At 39.3% G+C, this 26,852-nt stretch overlaps 1 protein-coding gene and 1 pseudogene across 2 annotated transcripts in view; both read left to right on the forward strand.

The window, feature by feature from the left end:
• Xpo4 (exportin 4) overlaps positions 1-26,852 on the forward strand; it is a 97,557-nt gene that overhangs the window by 30,231 nt on the left and 40,474 nt on the right. For both annotated transcript variants that reach the window (XM_052733101.1, XM_052733102.1), the window contains exons 5-6: positions 9,004-9,120; positions 9,831-9,984. In XM_052733101.1, the coding sequence (XP_052589061.1) occupies positions 9,004-9,120; positions 9,831-9,984 (271 nt within the window). The remainder of the gene's footprint in view (positions 1-9,003; positions 9,121-9,830; positions 9,985-26,852) is intronic.
• On the forward strand, positions 17,833-25,820 carry LOC128107335 (60S ribosomal protein L19-like; annotated as a pseudogene).

Consider the following 26,852-nt stretch of genomic DNA (forward strand, 5'->3'; position numbering starts at 1 on the left):
ATTAGAAAGTACTGGTAATTATAGAAATGGCTGAGTTAAATATAAATGGTATCTGGCATAATATAAATTGTTAACTACTCCATGACTTTAGGTGGTTCTCTCAGGTGAGCAGATGTCAGACTATTGTTCTTGACCAAATTACCAAATCACAGTTTATTTTCTTGAACTACTTGAGAGCTATCTGTGTGAGGCTATACAGTTCTTCGGGGACCCTTCTATAAGAGATACATATGGCACTTACTTATTTGTCATGATGGCACTTGGACCCAGACCCTTGTACAGTCTACTGAGCCACACACCAGCCTCATGTATAGGCTATCTGTTTCTGATGTAGCCTGAGCTAGTGTTAGAACAGTTAGAATGATGATCAGATCACTCGCATTGACTTGCCAATGTTCCTTTTCATGGTAATGATTGTGTTCAGCCCTTGTGGTCACTACGCTGGACGCTCCCCTTGTAGATTTTGCTTTGGGACATCTTGTTGCAGTGGACAGGATTAGACTGGAGCTGTGGCATTGAGGCTGTGGCTAATGCTCCCTGGGTTAGTTTGTTGGTTCTTGCAGCTGGGGCTGTAGTGCAGGGGTCTGTAGCTTGCCCTTGCCCTCCTGCTTGTCTCTTGGCACTGGGAGAATACAGCACAGGTAAATTGTCCTGCCTTTCTTAGGAATGAGCACCTGGTGGGAACTGAGTTTTCTTCTCCTTCCCCCATGGGTAGATTTGATGTAGCAAAAAATGTAGTTCATGGCAGCTTGACAGTTAGACTTGTTTGAGCCACCAAAATAACTGTTCTGCAAGTGACAGAGCAGACAGTGCGGTTGGAGAACATTGTGCTATATTTACAGCACATACATTTGGAAAGGTTTAATATCCTTGAGATTCTTGAAGTGGTCAAAGTAGACACCCCCATACATACATACATACATACATACATACCCCACACATACAGTTTTTGAGTCAGAGTCTTGTTGTGTTACTGACTAGTCTGGAACTCACTGTGTAACAGCCTGGCCTTGAACTCTTGAACTTTTTCGTTAGTCTCCTGTATCCTAGGATTGAAGGCATGTGCCACCGTATGCAATAAGATTTTCTTTTTAAAGTAAAATTTCTAAATAACAGGACCAAGGAATTCTACAGTATTAGCAGTTCAGTATGTTGGAGGTAGAACCATTTTCAGTGATAGGATGAAATGAATTTGCTAGCCACATTGAAACATTAAATTTAAAAAACAAAAAGCCTCTATATTCAAACAAACAAAAAACAGCTGAGTGGTGGTGGCACAACCCTTTAATCCTATCACTTGGGAGGCAGAGGCAGATGGATCTCTGTGAGTTAGAGTCCAGCCTGGTCTACAGAATGAGTTTCAAGACAGCCAAAACTACACCAAGAAACTTTGTCTCAAAAAACAAACAAAAATTCTCTATGTTTATTTGGTGAGTGAGAAGCACACATTGTCATTTGTGCTTGTCCTTGCAGAGTGGTATGAAACCAGCTCATTCAGTAGGTCCAGAAAATGAGATTGCAGACCAGTGAAATGTTTTCATGTATCTTCCTCTTGGACGGTGAAGAGTTTGTGGGAATGGTTCAAGAATTTAAGGCTTCCTTAGACTTAGAGACATGAATAACCTCAGCAGAAAGGAGCAGAGCTTTGGTAGGAAAGGAGCATGCTGAAACAATCAGTGGCCAAAACCTTCTTTATATGATGGTTGTATGTGATATATGAAGAGGTGCCAGTAACAGAAATCATCTGATGGCTTTTTCTTTAAAATCTTTCATTTGCCATTATATGTATGTACATGTGTGTGCGCCATAGCACATGTGTGGTTAAAGGACAACTTTTGAGAGTCAGTTCTCTTCTTCAACCATGGGTTCCAAGGATGGAACTCATGCCAGGTTCGGTGGCAAGTGCCTTTACCTCCTGAGCCATCCAGCTGACCCTATTTGATGGTTCCATGGATCTTCACTGGCCAGAAACTATAGCTTGGCTGCCTCCCTTCAAAATATCGCTGTTGGTTGTACTAGTCTCACGAACCTGTTTACATGGGTTTTAGGGCAACTTGCAATTGTGCACTGATTTTTTTATTCATACTTAATTACAGCTCTGTCAATTACTAACTACTTAACCAGAACAATAAGTACTGTACACTCTCTGGGCATGAGTTCCTTAGTATGGAAACCCAGTGTCCTAACGTCTGTCAGGCTGCTCGTGCAGTGTTTGCCCCGTCTCCCTAGCAGCCTCCCAGCCTTCCTTTGCAGAATCTTGGGAGCATAAGCTCTAATAATTCACCCTGTATAACTAACTACTCTAAGTGTGGAGACACAGAAGACAGTATCTGCTAGTGAAAGCTAATAATCTTGTATTTAAAATATAATACAATGCCTGTACTTTAGCTTTCCTTTTAATGTTTTAAAGGATTATGATGTGGTTTCTTGCAGATCATTTTATAGAAAGTTTCATAAACGTGTAAAACATTGGGAGAGGACATTTAAGTGTAGTGCCTTGCTTTATCACTGTAAAGATATAGATTTCAGCCTTCATATAACCTTTTTAAAAAATTATTTTTATTTATTTATTTATTTTTACTAGAAATAGATTTTTTTCATACAATATATTCTGATTACGATTTCCACTTCTTCAACTTCTCCCATATTTTTCCCAGCCACTCAAATCCACACCCTTTCTTTGTCATTAGGGTACAATTATCTGACCTGACGGTGGTGGCACACGCCTCAAATCCCAGCACTCAGAAGGCAGAGGCAGGCGGTTCTCTGAGTTCAAGGTCAGCCTGGTCTACAGAGCGAGATCCAGGACAGCCAAGGCTACACAGAGAAACCTTGCCTTGAAAAAAAAATACAGTTATCTAAAAATAATAAGATAAAACAAAAACAAACCAGAGTAAGACATAAGACCTTTTCTAAAGAGCATTTATTAGCTTTCCATGTGCCATAGTATATTGTTGGTGCTTATACAGTTACGAAATATATCTTTCCATGCTCATCCTTGTGAGCAGGCTCTTATGGTGCTTGTGATGGGTGCTGTGTTTATTTCATCTCAGTTGGGAACTGTCAGGCCTGCTGTCAATACTAGTTTGACAGAGATAGGGAAGTTCTTCCTAGAAAAGTAGCTTATGGTCTTTGTTTGTTTGTTTGTTTGGTTGGTTTTTGGTTTTTCAAGATAGAGTTTCTCTGTGTAACTTTGGAGCCTATCCTGGAACTCGTCCTGTAGACCAGGCTGGCCTGGAACTTACCTAGCTTAGGTTATTTTTTAGGCTGACATAGAAACTAGAATTTTAATCTATTTCATATTTGCCTTATTTCCTTTGGAAGTAATAAGATAAGCTTATGTTAAATCATTTTGAAAGATAGTTAATGCAACATTTAAGCCTCCTTTCTTCCTGTTTTTCATGTTGGCCAGAAGTGGGTGAGAAATTCACTTGTCTATCCAGGGCTGCCCCTGGATGCGATAGCCAAGTTAATCTCCCTTATCGCAAAGTCTCATTGATGTTTTCTTAGAAGAACAGCTGGAGGTCTGCTATATAGTATGGCAACCTTTCATACAGTTTATTCTTGGTAATAAAGATCCTGAGGCAAGAGCCAGGCTATTATAAGAGACAATCCTCCCTCTGAACTAGAGCATTCTATTTTGTCAGCTGGAGTTAGTGTCTTGTGCTTGTGAACTGGGAAGGCAAGCTGTCTCTGAGGGTGTTGTTTTCCGTCAGCATGAAATGAAAGGCTTGGACAAGAAGTGTGAATGCTGCTGTAAGAATTTTAGCATGAAGACAGTTTTTTATTTTTTAAATTGTCAGCTAGTGAATAAACTTTTGAATTTCCAGTACTTTAGTGAGAAGCTATATTATGAAAAGTTTTCCTTTGAGAGCAGGTGTCATGTATCCCAGGTTGACCCAGAAATTTGGGATATAGCCATGGATACCTTGGACTTCTGATCCTCTGTCTCCATATCCCAAGTACCAAAATGGCAGCCATGTACCCCAGCACTCAGTTTTATGTAATGCCTGTGATCTAAACCAGGGCTTCATGCATTCTAGGCAAGCACTCTACCAGCTGAACTACATTCTCAGCTCATGAACACTTCTTTTTGTGAGATTGAGACCTTATTGCACTGTCTTCCACTTGCTTTAGTGATCTGAATTTATAAACAACAGAAATGAGAGTGGGACTTAAGAGGGATTACTCAGTGGTTAATAGCAATTGCTGTTCCTGTAGAGGATCCGGGTTTGGTTCCCAGCACCTACATGGTGGCTCATAACTATCTATAACTCCTATTCCAAGAGATTTGATGCTTTCTTCTGGTTACATACATACATGCAAGCACTCCTACACATAAAAATTAATCTTTTACAGAAACATTAGGAAACATGCATTTATTTTCTAGCAATATTTAATGATCCTCTTCTATTTCTAAGTGATAATTATCTTGCATTTCTAATTTGACAGAACTAGATGGCAGTCACGAGGTAGGACCAAAACAACTCAATTTTATGATAATTATAAAAACACTACCTTCACTCTACCTCATTCTAATTGCTGCATTTACATAGTACTTACAACACATCATTTAATTTGAACCCAGGGTAACTAGATTAGTAGGGCAGAGAGTAGATGAGACTTTATCGGCATGATAAATGAAATGCCTTGCCTCCAGTTAAATGGGAAAGAGACTGTTTGAATTTACATTTTTCTGTTTCCCTGGTCTACACAGTAGACTTCTTGTATCACTAAGGATTCCTACAGAGTATTTTTATTCATAATGTATCTCAGACACCAGCACAATGGATTTTGTTACTTGCTTTCTAAATTAGCAAATGAGAATGATCAATAAAGAACTGCCTGCTGGTGGTTGTCATGTTGCCAGCCTCAATGAACCACAGTGAATCATAGGCTACCACAGAGGCCACTTGAGGGACCCTGCCTGTGAAGTCGACATAAATCAGCAAGCAGGAGAGCTGATATCCCTTTGTCCAAGGACCTAAGGCCTGTTTTCTTGAGTGGCTTCCAAGTAGTCATTTATTGTCATAGAGTTGATATAAAAGGGCTTCTCTTAGAAAAATGTACAAGGTGTAAGTTTTCTTTTCAAAATGTTTTTGTTGAATTTAGAAAGTAACAGATATGGACTTGTTCTTTATGATCTAGATAAATGAAGCGTTCTTATCATAACCTCTTAAAACTGAAAATTTGTGCTTGTGGTTTCGGTCAAATCCCTCTTTAGTATGAAAATCTCCTGTTTCTCAGTTTTCATCAGATTTCACTGAAATTCCTAACGACAGCTTTTGCTTCTGACCCTCTTGAGTATCAGAGTCGCTGTCTATAGTATAGAATGCTATCTGGCCGTGACTGACAAAGGGCAGGGACAGCACTTAAAAGTGCTGGTCGTTGGAGGGGGAGTAAAAGGCACTGCAGTTGTGTCCCCTGAGCACCGAATGCCTGAAGCAAGCTGACAGGAACCTTCTCCAGGGGTGAGACCCAAAGTTGGTGCTCTCTCCCAGGCAGGGAGGACAGTTCTTCCTTCTGACCTGGGAAACTCTCCCTGGGCGCTGCTTTTTGCTTGGCTTTCCTGTCGTCATTAAGTACTGAAAGTGAGTAAACATGGGAATCGAGAATCTTACACAGTTATGATATGCTTAGTTGTCTTGTGACTAGGGCGAACTACTTTGTTGATATATAGCAGAGTACTTTACTTTGTTCTTTTATTTATCATCAGTCTTTAGTTCACTTTCTCCAAGGAATGAGTTTATTCATTTGGCATCCTTTAGTTAGAGTAGTATAGTCCAATTAGAGTTTATCATGCTAATCTCATATCCATACAAGATTTTCAAATTAATGAGAGATTGAATTCTTGGATTTTTTAGTATTTGGAAATATCTTACTGAATTCAGTTCTTTGAGAGGTGATGATTTTAAGTATGGCTCAAAATAGCATTTGATATCTCCATATTTCACGTATTTCTTAAGTTTCTAAGTGATGTAATAAAATAGAAAAGTTTTTACTTAAAGATTTCTTTTTGTTTTAAAACTAAAGTGGAAAAAGGAGTATAAAGTATATAAATTGTTAGCTATTCTATAACTAATGTGTATACATGCATTAAGAAATTAAAGGAACTATAAATAACTATTACAATAATAACCCCCAGACAATAAGATTATAGGCAATTGTATTTTCTTTGAACTTTTTTTAACCTTCTAGTTTTTCTTAGATTAAAATTATACTATATTATTTTCATAGGCTGAAAAAATAATTTAAAAATAGTATATTTATGTTCAGAAAGGCAAAGCTGTGACGAGAACGCATTTGGTTCTTGATGATCACGGATTGAGAATAAGGGCTAAAGTGGTGCTCCTCTTTAGGACCCCTCCCACCGCAGGAGTCTTCCTCACTTTCCTTAGGAAGTGTGCGTTCACTTTGGAGAGTGGGCTGGCGTGGGAGAGAGAGAGTGAGGCTCTGTACTCACTGGCCTTTATGGGTTAGTATGTTCATCCTTAACGTGAGCTTGCTTTGTTGGATGGCTCTGTTTCTTGATGCAGCTGGCCTCTGTCTGCTGAACTCTCCTGTGTAGCTAAAGGAAATCTACTTATCGAAATCCTCAGTCACCTAGCAAGGTTCTCACTAGCTTTGCCTTGGGGTTTTGTTTTTGTTTTGTTTTGTTTTTCTCTTTTCATTTGGCTCTTAATATGAGCTTAGAAAATATTTATTTCATGTGAAAGCAAATCTTTATTGTGAATATATGTTTTAATAATTAGACACTGTACTAAAAATCTGAAATGACCATAGTTTTGAAACTATACCACTTTGTGAAAGTACCAGAAACCAACCTGTGTTATCAATTACTTGTGAAAAGTATTTTAGAGCATTTTTTGCAAGGATGATGGCATTTTGCATTTAACAAGCTTCTGGATTTCAAGTGTCTGTGTTTTCGTGTAAGTTCATGTGTGAACTGTGTTCTGTGATTGATATGTGAGATTCTGGAGTTAATTTTCTTGTTTTAAGAAGATATGTTTTCAAATATTTTATCTTCATAATATTATAATCAATAAGGTCTTATTTAGAAAGGATGGATAAGATGCTAAGACTAAGAGTTACAAAAATGTAGACTACTAAAATTGTCTTTAGAATTATAGAGTCTTAGAAGTCATTAGGACTTGTGAGTTAATATTTTCCTCCAAGTTTTATTAATTTAATTTAATTTTGCTTATTATTTTATTTAGTATATTCCCCCACCAAATTTCTCATAAATGTACACATAATCACATTTGAAGATGATCAATTTTATTTAAATGTATCTGTGAAGTATTGACTGCTGGTGCTTTTATTTCCTTTTTAACTTTTTGGGGAGTGTATTTGAGGCAGCGTCACAGTGTGTGTGTGTGTGTGTGTGTGTGTATACATACAGAGAGAGAGAGAGAGAGAGAGAGAGAGTCTTAAGCTGGCTTCAAATGATCCCTTTGCCACAGCTTCCAAATAAGGAGGATTTGGAGAACTATGGACTGTGCCTCTACACTCCGCTGATGACTGGCACTTTAATCACCTTTTAAAAGGAAGCCATTTTAAAATGAAGATTATTTTACTTGATAAATGTCTGAAGTCTCTTTGAAGAGTAAGACAGGGATAATTGCTCTCTATATGAGGTGTTTGTACCTCATTTCTCAGACCGTCTTCCTCAGTCTCACAATGGTATTCAAACAGGCATGTATTTTTCTTCAAGATTTGGAGCTGAGGGAACTTTTGTATTAAAATAAGTGTATATTTTGAAGTAAACTTTGAGTATGGGGACAAGGCTAAGTCCATTTCTGATGAGGAGCACTTGCCATATGACTATAATGACCTGGGTTCAACCCTTAATACAGCTAGTTATTAACAACAAAAACCTAAGTATATATGTGTGCACAAAAACTAAACTAAGAATATCCAGAGGACTTTCATCATTGTAGAAGGCACCTTTCATAGATAACTTCTGGATTCTCCAGGCAGCATGAAGTTGAATACCTGTGCTTATTTTTATTGAGATTAAGAAGGAAACAGTAACTACTTCCTTTTAAATTTTTAAAAGACGTTTTTAAAGGAAAATTTTAAGTGCTTTTTAAAAAAGTAGTATATAGTTCATCCATGTAACTGTCATTTACCTTGAGCAAATATCTGCCCTACAGTCTTTAGGAATTTAACCTTATATGTGTTTGCTAAGATTTGCCAAGCTAAGCATCTGTAAGGTCAAGGTACTAACATCAGAAGCATTTCTGAACAAAGATGCTGCAGTTGGTGGGGTGGGTCCCTCTGTGGTCAGCTGTTGTATAAGCTTGCAGAAATAGTATCATCTTGACTTTAATCTTGCGGGGGTTCAGAGGTAGTGTGCATATTTCTGTTTAACCCCTGGGGATATGCCAAACTAATTCATATCCTTATCTCCATCCTTATTACCTTGACTCTAAATAGTCTGTGAATAAGATTAATGACTTGGTATTACTATCTGGTGGATCCAGTGAAAAGGAAAAGTTTCTTTCTTTGATTTAAAAAGTTGTGAGGTTCTACCTGTTTGATATTTTGGAAACTAAAGTCTGTGTTGTGTTTCATCTGTTTGAAAATACATTTTACATTCATCAGAACATAGAATGGGAGACACGAGTCTGATTGTTGGTGGCTTCCGGTAATCACCTACCCTCTTCAAGTCATGGTTCTTTCAAGCATAAAATGAAACAGGGCATTTAACAATTATTGAATTATTTAAAATGTCAGTTGAACTTTAGGGTTGAGTAGACTCATGCCCTGAGTTCTAGTCCTACATTGATTGGTGTAACTTGAGGCGAGGTGTGCTGTTAACATTTACCACATTACTTTGAAAAGAGAGCCAGTCTTCTTAGCCGTACCCAGGTCTCTGCTGGGGAGTTAGAAGTTCTAAAGCTCAGACAGACAGCATACAGAGAATATGTTTGAGCAAAATCTGTTGAAACAAAGCTTTGAAAAAATGAATGCCTTATAATTATATCTTATTGAATATAGCAAACTCTGGCCTGTTCTATTCTGACTGCACTGTTGAGTGAGTTCTCAAGTTCAAGTAAAACTAGCAACATTGGACTGAGTATGGAATTCCACGGGAACTGCAAACGAGTTTTTCAGGTATTGATATCTTTGTTTTGTGTTTTAATTACTGGATAGTCTACTTTTTGCCCAGTTTGTTCCTAATGGCAAGAGCATTTGTTTCGGATGTTTGATAGCTTATGCCTGAAGACTTGTGCTGAGATTTCATAGGCTGTATAGTAAATTGGTAAATTTGATTACTGTAATTGATAAGTTGAAGTTAATTATTCAGTTCTCATCTTTAAACAACAAAAAAAGAATATTATAATAAATATTCCTTAGTTTATCATTATTCATGTTTAGATATAGCTATTTCAATTGATAGGATTCTGCTGGCCTTAAAAATAGGACTGGCACAATGCCAAAGAGGGTCATGTATTTAAAATGTTATTGCAGATGGTGTGGGCTCTTTGTCTCTCTCATGTATTGTTTGGCTCTGGAGTAAAGTTATGTGAAGGCATTGGCTTGAGTCCTAAGTCTGTGCACTATAGCAACTGACTCTGCCAGCTCTACAGTCACATTCGCCCTCACAGGCTTCCCTGCATGGAGGAGCACTTATATTACAGTAAATGGTGTCCCTTGAAAGCACACTGATGTCATTTTGGTTAGCGGCCTCAAGATGGAAAACATTCTTAAGGAAGTAAAGCAATCTGTTGGAAACCTTAAGGTTCTTGTTGTTTTATGATTCTGAAAAGGAATGCATTTTGAGTAAGTGTCATGCAAAACTTGGTGTGATTTTTTGACCATAGGAAGAAGACCTTCGCCAAATCTTCATGTTAACAGTTGGAGTTCTGCAGGAGTTCAGCAGGCGGGAGAACCTCAGTGCTCAGATGTCCTCAGTGTTTCAGCGGTACCTTGCACTAGCCAACCAAGTCCTGAGCTGGAATTTTCTCCCTCCAAATTATATCCTTTTAACAATGGGAAGGGTTGTATATGTGGTGAATTTGTAGAAAACTTAACCATGAAGCTCAGTCCTTTATGTCCTTAGCTTTTTTATAAAGCATTCTGTTGAATGGAAGCTTTTTTTTCTTCTTTATGGAGAAATGGAATTTTATTAAACCATAGTACAGTAGACTATGTAGAACTACTTTGTTGAAGAGGATTGAGTGTGTGAAAACATTTGGTGTCTAATAAGGCTGTTGCTAACTGAGGAAGAAGATAGCATTCCTGGGAAGGAAAAGACAAAATGTGCAAAGTGTGTTTTTATACCGCAGTAGAGCCATTTGCTCCTTGGATATGTGATTCAGTTATATTTTTGGGCTGACTTTCTTTAGTTAGAAAAGCTCTGGTTTTATCGTTATGAATTGTATGTGTATGCAATAAGTTAGTGATAAGCTTTCTGTCTAGAGCATCTGCTGCCGAGTGTCATGTTGTGCCTTACGGTACTGGAGTGCCTGCTTGTAGCATTGTTCAGTCAGTCAGACCTGGGTTCAAGCCTCAGTTAATCTCCAGCAAATTGCTGAACCTTTCTGAATCTTAATTTTTCCAAACAGAAAGAGGATGTTGGTTGTTGACTAAATTAACTGAAACAGCATTGTTAACACATTCAGAGTTAGCTGCTTTTGTGTAGCTCTTGGCATCTCTGAATAAAATAGGCCTACAGTTAACTCCCCGTGTCATGCTCCTTTTAATCTAGTACAGTTGTGGCTGGTGTAGAAAATTCAGTATGGCCTGTTCTAGATGTCTTTAATCAGCTCTTTCTCGGGGCTTTAGGAGTGTCTGTTTCAGAGAAAAATGCTGCTTCTAAAAAGATTAAAAATGGATGGTGAGTTTTATCAGAGCTTTAGGATGAGGTTAATCTTTGTTCTAACAGTTAAGATCTGCTGCATTCATATACGTAGGTTTGAGACCTGTAAAATTGTGAGACTTACGATGCATGGTAAGCTCTGATTTCCATTTTCCAGTTACTATATTTACCTGCTAGAAAACTAGCTGTGAAAGGCGGGTGCTATGACATAAAGTGAGCCACTGACTCGTTAAACCAGGAATTCTCCAGGCTTCTTTGCCAAGGACAGTCACATTAGAATGAAGCCTGCTACCAACTTAACCGTGTTCTCCTTTTATGCCTATCCTTATCTTTCACCCATTAACCAACTTTATGTCTTTAATATATAAATTTAATTTTTTAGAGTTGTAAGGGGCACATACTTTCTTTCTTGTTTCGTATTTTTGAGATAACTGATACTGTATACCTGGCTGGCCTTGAGCCCACAACTATCCTTCTGCCTCAACTCTCCAGTATGTTAAAATTTTAGCCCTGAGCTGCCACCCCTAAACACGGGCTTTCTTAACTTCATTTCTAAAATATCTTCTTTTTAATATTATATTGCATGCTTCACGTTTTATTTTCTTTCTTTTCTTTTCCCTCCATCCTTTCTGAGGTAAGACAGAACCTCAGAATCTACCAGTCTGGTCTTAAACTCATGATCATATTTTCCTCATTCTTCCAAGTGGTAGAATTACAGGTGTATGTCCACCATATCCAACTTGGTTTACTTGTTTGTAAAAATTTTTTAAAAATTTTACATCTTTATTTACTTTTATTATATGAATGTTTTGCCTTGCATGTGTTTCTGCTCACTACACTTGTGCCTGGTCCCAATGGAGCTCAGAAGAGGTTATCAGATCCTCTGGAACAGGAGTTACAGGTGGCTGTGAGCCATTGTGTGGGTGTCAGGAATCCAACCCAGGTCCTCTGAAAGAACAGCCAGTGCTCTTAACCGCTGAGCCATCTCCCAGCCCCTTGTTTGTTTTTAAAAGATGGTTTGGCAGACTTTATTCAAAAGAGTCTATTATTACAGTTTAAGTAGCAGGATCTTGTCGTGAAGACAGATTAGACAAGTCCCTGTCCTAGTTTTTTTTTTTTAATTAAAACAAACAAACAAAACAACATCAACAATTGAAGTGGCAATCACTAAGCATGCTTAGGCCTGTTAGGTCCTCTGCAGATATTCTGGTTGTTAGCTTGCTGTTTTTGTTGAACTCCTAACAGTAGGAGTAGAGGTGTCTCTGACTCTTTTGCCTGCCCTTGGGATCCTTTTCCTCCTACTAGGTTACCTCATCCAGCCCTGATATAAGGGTTTGTTTAGCCTCTTATTGTAATTTGGTTTTGTTGTTGTGGTTGTGGTTGTTTTGGTTTTTCGAGACAGGGTTTCTCTATGTGGTCCTGACTGTCCTAGAACTAGCTCTGTAGACCTGGCTGTCCTCGAACTCGCAGAGATCCACCTGCCTGACTGCCTCCCAAGTGCTGGGATTAAAGGCATGTACCACCACTGCCTGGCAGTCTTATTGTAACTTGTTATGCCACGGTCAATTTATACCCGTGGGAGGCCTGCTCTGTTCTGAAGGGAAATAGGAGGAGTGGATCTAGGGGATATGGGAGGTGTGGGAGGAAGAAGTAACTGCAGTTGGGGTGTATTGTATGAAAGAGGAATAAAAAATAAATAAATAAAATCAAAAACAGGGGTGGAAAGATGGCTTAGCATCTTCTAGAGGACCAGGGCCCAGTTCCCAGCACACAACCATCTAACTCATTTCAGGAGATCTGATGCCCTCTTCTGGCCTCCTTGGACTCTAGGCACTCAAGTGGTGCACAGACATACATGAAGGCAAAACTCCAATATGCATAAAATAATACGTATGGAGCCGGGCAGTGGTGGTGCATGCCTTTAATCCCAGTACTCAGGAGGCAGGGGCAGACAGATCTCTGAGTTCGAAGCCAGCCTGGTCTACAGAGCGAGTTTCAGCACAGCTAGGACTACACAGAGAAACCCTGTCTTTTGGGAGTTGGAGAAGAAGACTTGGTCATGTATGGTAGCACGTGCCTGTAATCACAGTATTCACTTGGGAGACTGAGGAAGGATTACTGTGAGTTCAAAGCCAACTAGAGTTACATAGCAAGACTGAGTTTCAAGAAAACCAACAAAACAGGAATACATTGAAAAAACTTGGAACAGATTTTAAAAGTACCAGTCCATATGGAGCTATCAAAACATTAATTATGTATGTAGTGAAATCAACAAAAATTACACTGCATATATCATAGCCAATTCTAAAGTGTCTGTTTTAGGGGAAAATACAGTTGGCAGAGAGTTACTGTTTTGAAATGAACAGTTCCTTAAGAGTTTGGAAACAAAGTTTGTCTGAAAGATACACACTCATAAAATATTTTATGAAGTCCTTAGATAAAGCATTAGAAAATAACTACTGCAGTGTTACCAAAGGAAATAATTCCTCTAAAGGTCTGGAGGGTTGCTGGGTGAGGTGTGAATACTGTAATCTCAGCCTTCAGGAGGTAGAGTCAGGAGAGTCGTTAGTTCAAGGTTATCCTCGGTACATAGTGAGTTTGAGGCCAGCCTGCAATACACGAGATCCAAAGGAAAGGGACTGGATCAGAAAAGATGGCTAATCTGGTAAAACTGCTGCTCTTCCAGAGATTCAAGTTTGGTTCCCAGCACTGATGTTGGACAACTTATAAGTGCCTGTCTGACTCCAGGGGATCTGTTATCCTCCTTTGGCCTCCATGACACCCATACACACATGCACAGACACACATATACATAAATGATACTTAAGGGGGGGGGGCTGGAGACACTGGCATTGAACTCTCAGTTCTGCCTCAGCTTCGAAAGTTCTTGTATGTCTCACCATGGCTAGCTCTTGAATGTTTTTTACTTCATGCTAATGAGTGAGTATTTATGTGACCAGTGATTAGTATAGTTCCATATATTGGTGGGTGGGACTATAACTGAATACTCCTTTGAATAGATAAGTTTCAGTTTAAGAAAACTTGGCAATGGAATTAAACTAAGATACAATTTGGACATTAATTAATGGAAATCTTTCTTAAAGAACCCAATTCTGGCTAAGTTATAATTTTGACAATTACTTGGAGATCCATCTATCCATTCATCATATTCAGTTGGTAGGGGAAAAACTGAAAAATTATTTAGATTTGTACCATAGAGAGGATCAAATAGTGAAGCTTAATTAAAATGCATATTGATCACTTTTAAAAAATGATTATCTTTTAGGGAAAACAAATGGTAGTAAACAGGCCTTATAAAATGTCTTTATCTTGTGTCAAATGCATTTGATCATTTAGAATGATACCATGCTAAATAAGGTTGTGTTCATTAACCTATGTAAATCTTTTTGTTATTGTTTTTGTTATTTCACCTATATAAATCTTGATGTGTAGTTTTATAGTATATTTTAGTTTTTAATCTTTTTATTTGATGTATTATCTGTATAAACTGACATAATCACTCCATGGTGTGATTAAAGGGAAGGTTTTTATTGTAAATATGAGGGAGAAAAGAACCAGAGGCATCTGGAAGAGTTTGGAGCAGAGACAGATAGCACTAGACTGAACATGGCCAGCAGACTGGACCTGCCCAGGAGAGCAGGAGGGAAGAGAGAGAGAGGAGAGAGGGAGAGGGAGGGAGGGAGAGAGAGAGAGAGAGAGAGAGGAGTGAGTATCTGGTGGCAGTTGGGGGGATGAAGACAAAGAGAGTGGGCAAAAGAGAGGATGCCAGTGCAGCTCTGAGAAGGAACAGGTCCTTGTGTGATACTGAGGACACTGGCAGCAAGCATGCTCATTGGTGTGCTAATAGATACCACAGATAGCCACTTTTTCTTTCTGCTAGCAGTAAGGGAAGGGACTCCTTTGGTAGAGGGGAACAGACTTCACAAATTCCCGAGGACTGCTGGCTTTTGTCTAACTGCCAGAATTCGGGAAATGAAGAGCTCAGACAGCTCCCCTGTGCTCTTCACTAAGATTGCACTGATTCAGACCCACATGGCAGCTCATAACTGTCTGTAACTCCTGCTCCAGGGGATCCAATACCCTCATATAGACCTACCTGCAGGCAAAACACCAATATATATATAATGTGAATATAAAAATAAATTTCACAAAAAAGATTGTACCTCCTCTTAACATTTTATCCCATTCTCTCTCCCCTGTCCTCCCTTCACATATAGGGGTAAGTAATGTTTAAACACACAGTTAAAAAAAAAAAATCATCACTTACCTCTGAATATTATTGTGTATTTTCTTATTGTGAAGGTACTAGGGACTTAGCCCAGTGGTAGAGTTCTTGCCTAACATGTGCAAGGCCCTGGGTTTAATCTCCAGCGTGATAAAAAATGTTTTAATTGTACTAGGAGTCATATAGAGAAAACTGTGATACCATTGTCAGTACAAGGAACATGCCTTTAATCTTAGTGCTTGAGGTACAATCATAAGGATTACACAATCTGTATATAGTGAGACCTTGCTTCAAAACACAGAAAAACAAGAAAAATTTAACATTGATACAATATTATCTGATCTGCATTGTGTGTTTACATTTTGTCAGCTACCTCAATATGCAATTTCTGTAAATGACCTCACATGATACATGGTCTTCTGTGATTGACTTCTTTCACTTAGTGTAGTGTGCTCAAAACTTTGTGTTATGTGTTCTAATTAGAGTGCATAGTCAACTCCTATGCAGAATGTACATCTTTAGTCAGCACTTCATTGTTTTTAAATTTTCTTACAATATTTTGTTGTGTGGCATACCAATTTTTATTTATCATTCCTCAATTGGTGAGTAGTTGTTTCAATTTTTGGCCCCTAAGAACAATGTTGATGGGTCTAGGATTGTAGCTTAGTGATAGAGAGCTTGCTTGGAATGTGAGGGTTAAATCCTTAGCAAAAGGAAAAACATGTTGCTACCTTGTTGTGATGGTTAATGTAAATTGTGAGCTTGACAGACTCTAGGATCACCTAGGAGATGGCCCTGGGCATGCCTTGGGGGGGATGATTATCTTGATTACATTAATTGATGTGGGCAAACTCCTTCTTTTTTTCTTCTTCCTCCTCCTTTTTTGAAACAAGATCTTACTATGTAGCCCTCATTGGCCCAGAACTCCATATATAGACCGTGATGGCTTCAAATCCACAGAGATCCTTTTGCCCAGTACTCAAATTAAAGGCATGTACTGGGCTATATAAATGGAGAAAGCAAGGTGAGCCTTTGCTTGGAGGCATTCATGCCTTGCTCCTTCAAGCTCCCGCTGCCTTTATTTCCCTGCCATGAGGGACTGTTTCTTGAGCTGTGAGCTAAAATAAACCCTTTCTCCCTTCAAATGGTTTTGTCAGGGAAAGGTCCTAAGACCCATAGGCACTCTTTATGCACGTGGTCTCAGTTGTGCAGGAGGCTTTGACAGGAAGATGGCTTGAGCTCAGGGTTTGAAGCCATCTGCGCCATATACAAAGACCTAGTTTCTTACACAAGAAAAAAAATCATGTTTCCATGAATGCTTATGTATAATTTTTGGATAGGATTATTTTCATTTCTCTTAAGTATACTGAGGAGCTAGACTGTTGGATCATAAGCAGTTCTGTATTTAACCTTGTAAGGAATAGCCAAATTATTTTTCTAAATCAGCATTGTCTGAGGGACTAGTTTCTCCATAACCTAAGATGTGAAGTGTTTTTTGTGATGGCTCTTTGTTTTGTTTGGAGGCTTTTTGAGATAGGCTATCACTATGTAGCCTTGGCTGACCTGGAACTCACTACCTAGGTTAGGCTGGCCTGTGACTCACAGCTTCTGTCTCCCACGTGCTGGGATTACAAGTGTGTACCACTATATCGTGCTTGCTCATGGGATTCTTTTGTGTTACGTTTTTGACATGAGCTACACAGAAAGCCAACAGCCCTTCTGCTTTATCTAGTTGCTGAGCTGCTTAGTTTTTTGTCAGCTTGACACAAGCAAGGGTCATTTGAGAAGAGGGAACCTCAATTGAGAAAATGCCCCCATTAGACTGGCCTACGGGCAGTGCCGCCTTAGGTAGTAGGTCTTGGATTGTTGAAGAAAGCAAGCTGAGTAAGCCATGAGAAACAAACCGGTAAGCCAGCACATGTGGTTGGTTATAGAGGTCTTTACTTTTTGTAGTATCCTTCAAACAGAAATTTATAGTTTTGATGATGTCCCACTTGCCTAACTTTTAAAAATGTGTTATTGTATGTCAGAAACAGTCTGATCCATGGTGACAAAGGTTTATATTCTGTGATTCTGTATTTTTTGATCCACCTTGAGTAGCTTTATATGTATAGTACGAGGTGATGAGTCACTTGTATTCATTTACATGTGGATGGATATTCAGGTGTCCAGCAGGTGATTATTGACTACAAAGATAGAAGAGGCTGGGGCATTGCCTTATTGGTCAGTGAATGGTTGGCGTCTCTGTAACTATGAAACCAACTCTACCTACTCTTCAGTTTGGAGTACTGATGGATCAGTGTGGGAGAAACTATTTCCTGAAACCACTGGTTTATAAAAATAAATATGCTTGTTCACCCTACATGTGTGATAGGGTGAGCAAGCCACAATTGTAGTTCTATTGGCAGTTCATGGGAAGAGGCCAAGGATACTGGTAAACTCTGAAGAGTACACAGGAAGCCCTACAGCAAACAGTTATCAGGCCCCAAGCATCAGCAGTCCTCTAAACAGAAATGTGCACATGAGTGTTCCCAGCAGTATTCTCCACAAAGTGGAATCAAACCAAAGGTCCATCAGCTGATGAGTGAATAAATGAAATATGGGATATATATATATGTGTGTGTGTGTGTGTGTGTGTGTGTGTGTGTGTGTGTGTGTGTAGCTATATATACACACACACACACACACACACACACACACACACACACACACACACATATATATATATATAATGGAATATTATTTGTTAGTTAAAAGAAGTGAAGTGCTTAGATGTGCTAGCACAGGTAAACTTTGAAAACATTGTACTAAGAAAGAGTATTTTGAAAGAAGCCATTTAGAGAGTACTTGAATACATGCTTGCATTTATATGCAGTGTTCAAAATGAGCGAATTAGAGACAGAACACACAGTGGTTACCTAGAGCAGTGGCGTGTTTGGGAACATAAGAGATGACTGCAAAGCATACCAAACTTCTTTCTGGACTGATGAGTCTGTTCTAAAATTAGATGTGTTCATGGTACATAACTGTGAGTATAGTAAAACTATTGAGTCACTGAACAAATTGTATAGTATGTGAATTATGTCTCTGTGAAGCCTTTAAAAATATCTGGCATGCCAAGGTTTATTATGCTGCTTTACTGATTAGGTACATCCCTCCACGCTCCCTGTTGGTAGAGCTGTATTGTGGGAAATGATTTGGAGTGAAGATAGAATTGGGGAGTCATTACTGTAATGTGGGACATTGAAATTAAGGTAGTGGTATCAGTCCTGCAAAGAGTGATAGAAAGCCATGGTCTTCAAACCAGAAAGAAGCCAAGGAGACTGAGAAGACCAGCTGAGTACATGGAGCAGCAAAGCTGCAAGTTTCAAGTAGACAGTCAGCGCCTGTGTCGGGGTACCTGGGAGGTGGTTTTCAGTTGCATCTCCTGTCTTTAGACTTCACTGAACCTGTGGAAACCTGTTTGAGGGAGAAGGGCAAACCCTTAGATGCTGAGTCATGCCTAGTGAGGGTAGATACCACAGATTAGGTCAGCTGTGCTGCCTCCAGACCAGAAGTTTGAGTCAGGGCTGGTGCACTTGTACTTGAAGTATTGCAGAGGAGAATATTTATTGTCCGTGGGGAGAGGAGAAGTAAGGATTTAGGAAAGGTGTGATGTTGTGGTGGTAGGCCAGTGGTAGAGATGTTAGGATAGCCTGGGCTCAGCTGAGGTAGTGAGGAAGATAGGAAGCCATTTGTGGGGTGCATGCCTTCATGATACAGGGTCTCACTAAGTTCTGCTTGGATCAGCTCCAAGTTTGTTTGAAAGTGGAGGAAAACAGTGTAGAAATTCTGATAGAATATTTAAATACAGATATAAAGTAGGGTTGTGAAGTGTTTTCTCCTGTCCTCTCAGAGTACTTAGTTTCACACCAACTAATGTTTCTTTGGCTATCTGGTACGATGCGTTGGAAAGAAAATAGGTAAAATGAGTAATCAATATTTGGAATTACGTGTGCATTATCCATTTCAGGGGTATTTCCACATTATTAAAAAAAGGTATCCAAAAAGAAACAGCAGAATTTCTGACCTTGTGTCATTGGGAGGAAAGAGCCATTGAAGAGCAAACTCTTTAGTCTTTGAGCATAGTTAATTTTGCTGACTGTAACCTGTCTGATTGTTGAGAAGATTCTGTGTAGTTTTATAGCTCTTGGACATGTTGTTCCTGCCTGCCTTTCCCCCCTGTCCGTGCTGTGTCCTGTTCTCCCCTGGGTTCTATATTGTGCTGTACCACACAGTGCTTCTATGTCATTCATTGCCATGAGTATGCTCAGGCTACAGAAGAGGCTTGCCTCTAGCATCTTCAGCTGTGGTGAAAAGGTCTGGTTGGACTCCAATGAGACCAATGAAATCATCAATGCCAACCCCCGTCAGCAGATCCGGAAGCTGATCAAAGATGGGTTGATCATCCAGAAGCCTGTGACTGTCCGTTTCTGGGCTTGATGCCAGAAAAACACCTTGGCTCGACAAAAGGGCAGGCATATGGGCATAGGGAAGAGGAAGGGTACTGCTAATGCTTGAATGCCTTAGAAGGTGACCTAGATGAGAAGGATGCAAATCCTGTGCTGACTTCTCAGATACCTTGAATCCAAGAAAATTGACCGCCATTTTTATCATATCCTGTACCTGAAGGTCAAAGGGAATGTCTTCACAAAGGAGTGGATTCTCATGGAGCACATCCACAGGCTGAAGGCAAACAAGGCCTACAAGAAGCTCCAGGCTGAGGCTCATAGGTCTAAGACTAAGGAAACACAAGAGCGCCGGCAAGAGCTCATCAAGACTGTCCAAGGAGGAAGAGACCAAAAAAATAGATCTTTCCTCATGTCTGTTTATAGTGGGCTGCCTTTGGCCTCAGGTGGATCAGTCATTAAAATAAAACAAACCTTAAAAAAAAAAAAGAAAAAGAAAAAAAAAAACTTAGGCTGAAGGAGTCTTAGAAACTGAAGCTTGCGTTTGTGTGTCGGTGACAGCATTGTTTGGTACCCCTTACCTTTTAATTCATTTATTCAGATGTCAGTTTGGGCAAGTCTGATTTATCTGCTATAATACTTCTCACTGGAAAATGATTTATGTAAAATTATTTAGCCCTTGTAAGGAATTCTGTCTGCTGAGTTCTTAATTCCATGAGCCAGCCTAGGTTATTTCGGTGTCGTCATTCTCTATGAATGCCACAGCAAGGCAGTCACGGAGTGTGCTCTGCAGCTTAGAGTGTAGTGTTGCTTCATTTGGGAAGTGATGGTGGTGGGAATAGAGCTGCCCTCTGAGTTATAGAGGTCTTCCCTGCTTTAAGTGACAAGTGAGTCATGAAGAAATCAGGACTGTGTGTGTGCAGAGCTTTGCTTTATGATTCCTAAAGTGGACCCTTGAAGGTCTTTCTGTGCATTTTAACTTAGGCAGCAGAGTCTTTGTTTTTAGAAAGCTGGTATATAGAAAGCACATCATAACCATGGGAGTTTAACCCTTTGAGTTCTGTTGTTGTTGGTTTGTTTGGTGTTTTTTGTTTGTTTGTTTGTTTGGTTTTGTTTTTTGCAAACAGTATCTCTGTGTAGTCCTGGCTGTCCTGGAACTCGTTCTGTAGACCAGGCTGGCCTCGAACTCACAGAGATCCACCTGCCTGTGCTGGGACTAAAGGCGTGCACCACCACTGCCAGGCTAGATTTGGGTTCTTAATTGCATTAGTAAAATTGTCTGTACAAATTGATTGCCACTAATGGAAAAATTACTGGTCCACTCAGTTGAACATACAAAGGTAGTTTTAAATGTTCTTCTGACAGTGCTTTTGATCGTGTTGTATATTTTAGATAATATACAACCACAGAGAGAGCTTCAGTGATTTGGGTTAACCCTGTGATAAGGGTTAACAGTGTGGTCCTACATCTCAACCTGAGCTGTTTATTTGTTTGTTTTTAATTCCTTGAAAGAGTGAACTTGGTGATTTGGATGAGATTGCCCCACACCCCATAGGCTCATATACTTAAATGCTTGGTCCCTAATTGACAAAATTTTGGTAAGGTTTAAGAGATGTGGCCTTGATAGAGGAGGTGTCACTGAGCAGTGGGCTTTGAAGTTTCAAAAGCCCATACTATTCCTGGTTATCTCTCTTTCTGCTTCATACTTGTGAATAAGATATAGACTCTCAGCCACTGCCCTAGCTCTATGACTGCTTGCCTGCTGCCATGTTCCCTACCTTGATGATAATGAACTAACCCTCTGAAAGTGTGAGCAAGCTCCCAATTAAATGCTTTTTTTGATAAGTTGCCTTGGTCATGATATTTCTTGTTGTAGAATATATTTTAAGATGTGTTACTTTTGTTTACACTGTGGAACTTGCTTTAATGATGCAAAGATATGTTGCATTTAACTCTGTGAAGCTATGTTACTTCGCCTGTCTAAAACACCTGGTGGTATAATAAAGAGTTTGACAGCCAGTAGTGAGGCAGCAGAAAGGATAGCGGCAGGCAGAGAGAATAAACAAGAGTAGAAATCTGGAAAAGAAGGAAGGAGCAAGAGAAGAAAGAAAGGTATACAAGAATAGAGAATGATAAAAGCTCAGAGGCAAAAAGTAGATGAGATAATTTAAAGTTAAGTAAAGCTGACAAGAAACTAGCCAAGCTAAGGCCGGGCATTTATAATTAAGAATAAGCCTCCCTGTGTGATTTATTCGGGAGCTGGGTGGTGGGCTCCCCAAAGAGTAAAAGAGCTAAGAGCTAGAGTTAAAAAATAACCAACAACAGTTTCTTCACTTCAATAGGAGAGTAACTAAGACAGTGAACTATGCTTTTTCATTTCCATCCAGCTTTGATGACTAGCCCTGCTAGTCCAATTCATGAAAGGTAGTCAGTGTATCAGAATGAAATGTAGAAGAAAGAGTTTAATGGCATAGAAATCTCTGAGCCAACCTCCAAAGCAGCATCCTTGTCATCAGTACCCAAATGTACAGGACTTGACTGAATAAAAGTAATGGAAACGTCATTCAATTGGGTGAATGTTGTTGAAGCTATTTGAACATTTGCTCTTACACTCTTATTTTTAAAATTCACTTAGGGTTGCTGTGTTTTTGCATGGTTTCAGGAGTTTGCCTGGCTGGGCCAGTGAAGGAATGAAGAAAAGACACAGACAAGCTGTAGACGGGTAGACTGGGCTTTCTAATGGAGAAACTGCAGCACTTGGGAAGCTCAGCAGTTACTACATACAGTTAACAGGGAGGCAGGGATACTGCATACAGCTAAACAAGGAGACAGGATTTATGGTATACAGCTGAATTGAGGAAATAGGGTTAGCTAATCTTATAAGAGCAGTCTCATAGAGGACAGTCTTCAGTTCATGAACATGGAGGTGTGGGGGAAACTAGCTTGGATATTTTATGCACATTATCAACACTATCAATACACTTGAATCAGGAGGGAAAGCTTTGCAATTTCCTGTGGGTCTAAGGCATTAGGGTCCTTGACATGGCTATTCTGATGTTTTTGTTGTTTTGGTTTCTTTTTGAAGACAGGGTCTTATGTAGCCAAGGATGGCCTTGAACTCCTAATCCTTCTCTACCTACCTCCTAAGTGCTGAAATTACAGGTGTGTGCCCCTCCTGGTTTGGTATCAGTTTTGATCCAGGTTCTATAGGATCATTTTGATCATCTGCATTGTTTCCTATAGCAGCTGTACTATTTTGTATTATCTTTGCAATGTACAAGACTATACTGGCTCTTCCATGTCTTGTATCCTCATCAGCACTGTGTCTGTGGCCATCCTTCTGCCTGTGTCTGCCTAGTGCTTGGATTATAGGCTTGTGCACCCAGTTTATGGAGTGTTGGAGGTTGAACCTAGGTCTGCATGCATGCAGAATAATCACTTCACCAACTGAACCACATCCCCACATTTTTTCTTTCTTTCATTATCACAATATGATACAGTTATTGAAGGTGTTAGTAAATGAATAAGAACTTCTTTGCACATGTAAGTACCCATGTATTTTCAGAGTATTTCCAAACTACAGCCCTGCCCTGTAGTTGAGATGGATGTTCTTGCTGAGAGCAGTCTGTTGTTGAAGAACTTGACACAGAAGACTTAATAGGATTAGCCAGTGAGAGTCACTAGTAGAGAGTGATTAAACTTGTCCTCTGGCTCTTGGCTTAGTGTGTGTTTGTCTTGCTCCTGTAGTTACAGAAGGTGGTGTGGATGTGCTTTTGATTTCTCAGAACTTTGTGAGCTTTCCTGTTGAAAATTTGAGAGGCTGCTTGTGGAGAGGAACAGGGAATGTTGAATTAGTTTCTGCTCCAAGCTACAGTAGAATTTACATGTAGCTCTGGCTGGTTTTCCAAGGGACTAAGATGGCTGAGCTTAGAAGACTGAGTTTAGCACCTCACCTTGATCCTTTGCTTGAAACCTGGCTGAGAATTAGCAGACCTGTGCTTAGTACAATGACAGAGCCCACACGCTGGGTCGCTGTTGCGTCTTAATGTGGTCAAACATGAGAAAAGGAAGGTTAGATGGGGTTGACACAATTTTAAGAGACACAGGATTATTAAAAATAGAATGCAGCTCTATAATAATATCTTAGTTGTAAGGTTATATTTTGTTAATTACAAATGAATTATTATATAAAAGGTAAATCATGTAGATGTTTTTAATTATGGCTCAAGAAAATTTGGGATTTACAGATTTTTTTGTTGTTTGTTACTACTATCATGATTCTTGTGCTCCATAAAGTCTGTCTCTGTGTGCTACATATAATGAAAGATTGCTTAGTAGCTGATCAGTCATTAGCAGACCACTCTTATTGATGACATGTTTCTTTAAAGTAGTCAGTGAGAACCAAAGCTTTTCAATCCTGTAAAAGAGCAACTATTGTTTATTGAAGGTATCTTTTAGTGAAATTTGCTTTATTTAACATTCAAATAGTTTTTTGCTTAAAAGAACTTTATTGTTATATAAGAGAAAGCAAGCATGAGCATCTGCTGTCTTGGCACAGAGCTCAAGTGCCTTGGTACACGTGGAGGTCAGAGGACAAAGTTGCAGAACGGTCCCCTTCTGCCTTTAAGTGGATTCCAGAGATTGAGCTTAGGCAGGGCGTCAGACTTGCAAGTGCTTTTACTTGCTGAATGATCTTGCCAGCACGAATTGTTTTTGTTTTTGTTTTTGTTTTTGAGATAGGGTATCTCTATATATAGTCCTAGCTGTCATGGAACTCACTCTGTAGACCAGGCTGGCCTCAAACTCAGAGATCCCCTTGCTTCTGCCTCCCAAGTGCTGGAATTAAAAGCATGTGCCACTGCATCTGACTCATTATTTTTTAAAACATTGTTTTAAGAGTAGAAAAGTTAGATTCCTAAGTTCTGGCCATAGTAATTTTATCTGTTTTTCTTTTTTAAAAACATATTCTACATTAAGAATTACTTGGAGGTATAAATAGTATTTGAAATATCTTTGATTACAAAAATATTTGAGAATTACAAATAAAAAATTGAATTACCTTAGTTCTTTACATTATTTTGATATGGTCTATACCTTCATGTACATGTTCCCCTCACGGTGTCATGTCATCTCTGTGCTATACTCATCACACCATATTGCATCATGCAGTAGTTAATAATTATGTTTCATTACTGACCTTTCACATAATAAAAAAAATTACCTTTAATAAAATGGCACTAAAGCTAGAAAAAGATAAATGAGTTGCTTTTCTGTTTCATGAGGTATAGAGCCTTTATTTCTTTTCCTCAGATGATCTGTTCTGAACACTGAAAGCTCTCCTACCTGCTTTATTATGACTTTCAAAGTCACATAAAAGAGAATAGCCAGTAGGCTATTTTTGAAGTAAATGATAATGTCATCAGTCAATCTTTCCATTTGTTTTCTGAGAAGGTAATCAGCCTTTCAGACAGGTGCTGTGTTGACTGTAGCTGGTGCCTGTGAGGAGATGAGTTCACTCACATTGATGACTCTTGGTTGTCTGCTGCTTTTTCTTTGCACTGTTCAGGCTACCTTCCTTGGGGTTTCATTCTTTCTCTCCACAAGGGGGCAGGTAAAGGAAGAGGGACATGCTAAATGAGCCTGTTCAGGGTTTCACTTTTGCTAGTCAAAATTGCAGTTTGGGAATGACTTCAGAAGCAGTGAGTTCCTTTCTTAAGACAACTCAATGCCCTCTCCACCCACGTAAAGGGTTTCTCTGTGTAGACCAGGCTGACTTTGAACTCAGATCCATTGCCCTCTGCTGGGATTAAAGATGTACACCACCACTGCCTGGCTGACAAAAAAACATTCTCACAAGCAACCATCTTTTAAAAAATGGTTACCTCCAGGCAGTGGTGGCACACGCCTTTAATTCCAGCACTTAGGAGGCAGAGAGGATCTCTGTGAGTTCGAGGCCAGCCTAGTCTATAGAGCGAGATCCAGGACAGGCACCAGACTACACAGAGAAACCCTGTCTGAAAAAAAAAGTTACCAAAACCTTGTTACAGTGTTACAGCCTTCAATTTTCTCTGCAAATAATTTCTCTCTAAAAATACTGAGTTGGGTTTAAAGAAATGATAGCATTTGAATATATGCCTGATTTTTTTTTGCAGAGTGTCATCTTAGACACGTATATCAAGATTTCTCACTGAATGAGAATTTTGCCTAGTTCAGACTTTGTTTCCCAATGGAAGGGGCAGAACTTACTGTCTCCGTTGAAGGGAGGCTCTCATTTCTTTTTTTTTTTTTTTTTTTTTTGGTTTTTCGAGACAGGGTTTCTCTGTGTAGCTTTGCGCCTTTCCTGGAACTCGCTTTGGAGACCAGGCTGGCCTCGAACTCACAAAGATCCGCCTGGCTCTGCCTCCCGAGTGCTGGGATTAAAGGCGTGCGCCACCACCGCCCGGCTCATTTCTTAAAGCCTCAGTTACTATGGCCATGCCATTGAGTAAATTACATTCATCATCATCTACAAATGTATATTTATGATGGTTAATTTATTTACAGAAAATTTATTCTATTTGAAACATATTTGATGTTGAATACCTCAACATCTTATATACTGTTTGAGTCTATGGGAAATTTTGTTTATTCACTTTGTGTGTGTATATATATATGCTCATGTATATTGGTGTACATGTGTATATGTGTATGTTTGTGTAGAGGACAGAGAACAACTTCAGAAGTCATTCCTTGGGAGCTGTCCATATTGTTTGAGACAGGGTCTCTCACTGGCCTGGAGCTTACCAAGTAGGCTAGCTGGCTGACTAATGAGTCCCGGGGATCCAGGCCTTTTTGCCTCCCTCAAGCCTATGAGGATTTTAAATAAACATCTGTTTTCTGTCAACTGCTTAATTCTTTGTTTTGACTTGATGTTGGGCTACTGTGATCTCAGTTTTTCAGCGTGAGGCGTAGTTACTCTTTCATGTTCTTTTACTGTGAACAAATGTCTCTTGGGAAAACTGCTGTTTTTCCCTATAATCTGTGTGAGACACATTTTGCTGTTTAAGATATTGGGGGAAGTGATGGAACAAATTTGCAGACATTGATTCTTTATGTTTAGCTTCTGGTGTCTGTTTTTAAGTTGTGTTTTATTTTCTGTTGCCTCTATTAAGATCTCTGATTGTCAAAGTTTCTCTATCCCCACGGCGTGGTACACATAATGACTAAAACAGTTATCTTACATTCCTATAGCATTCTTTTTTTCAGCACTTAATGCCTTTTATTCCTTAGCTTCATGCATGAATTATGTAGCATATGTGAAGAGGCTTAAACAGTTTCCATTGCATTCTTT

The sequence above is a fragment of the Peromyscus californicus genome, unplaced genomic scaffold (genome assembly GCF_007827085.1).
Source record: "Peromyscus californicus insignis strain IS unplaced genomic scaffold, ASM782708v3 Scaffold_12__1_contigs__length_115047231, whole genome shotgun sequence".
Taxonomy (NCBI): domain Eukaryota; kingdom Metazoa; phylum Chordata; class Mammalia; order Rodentia; family Cricetidae; genus Peromyscus; species Peromyscus californicus.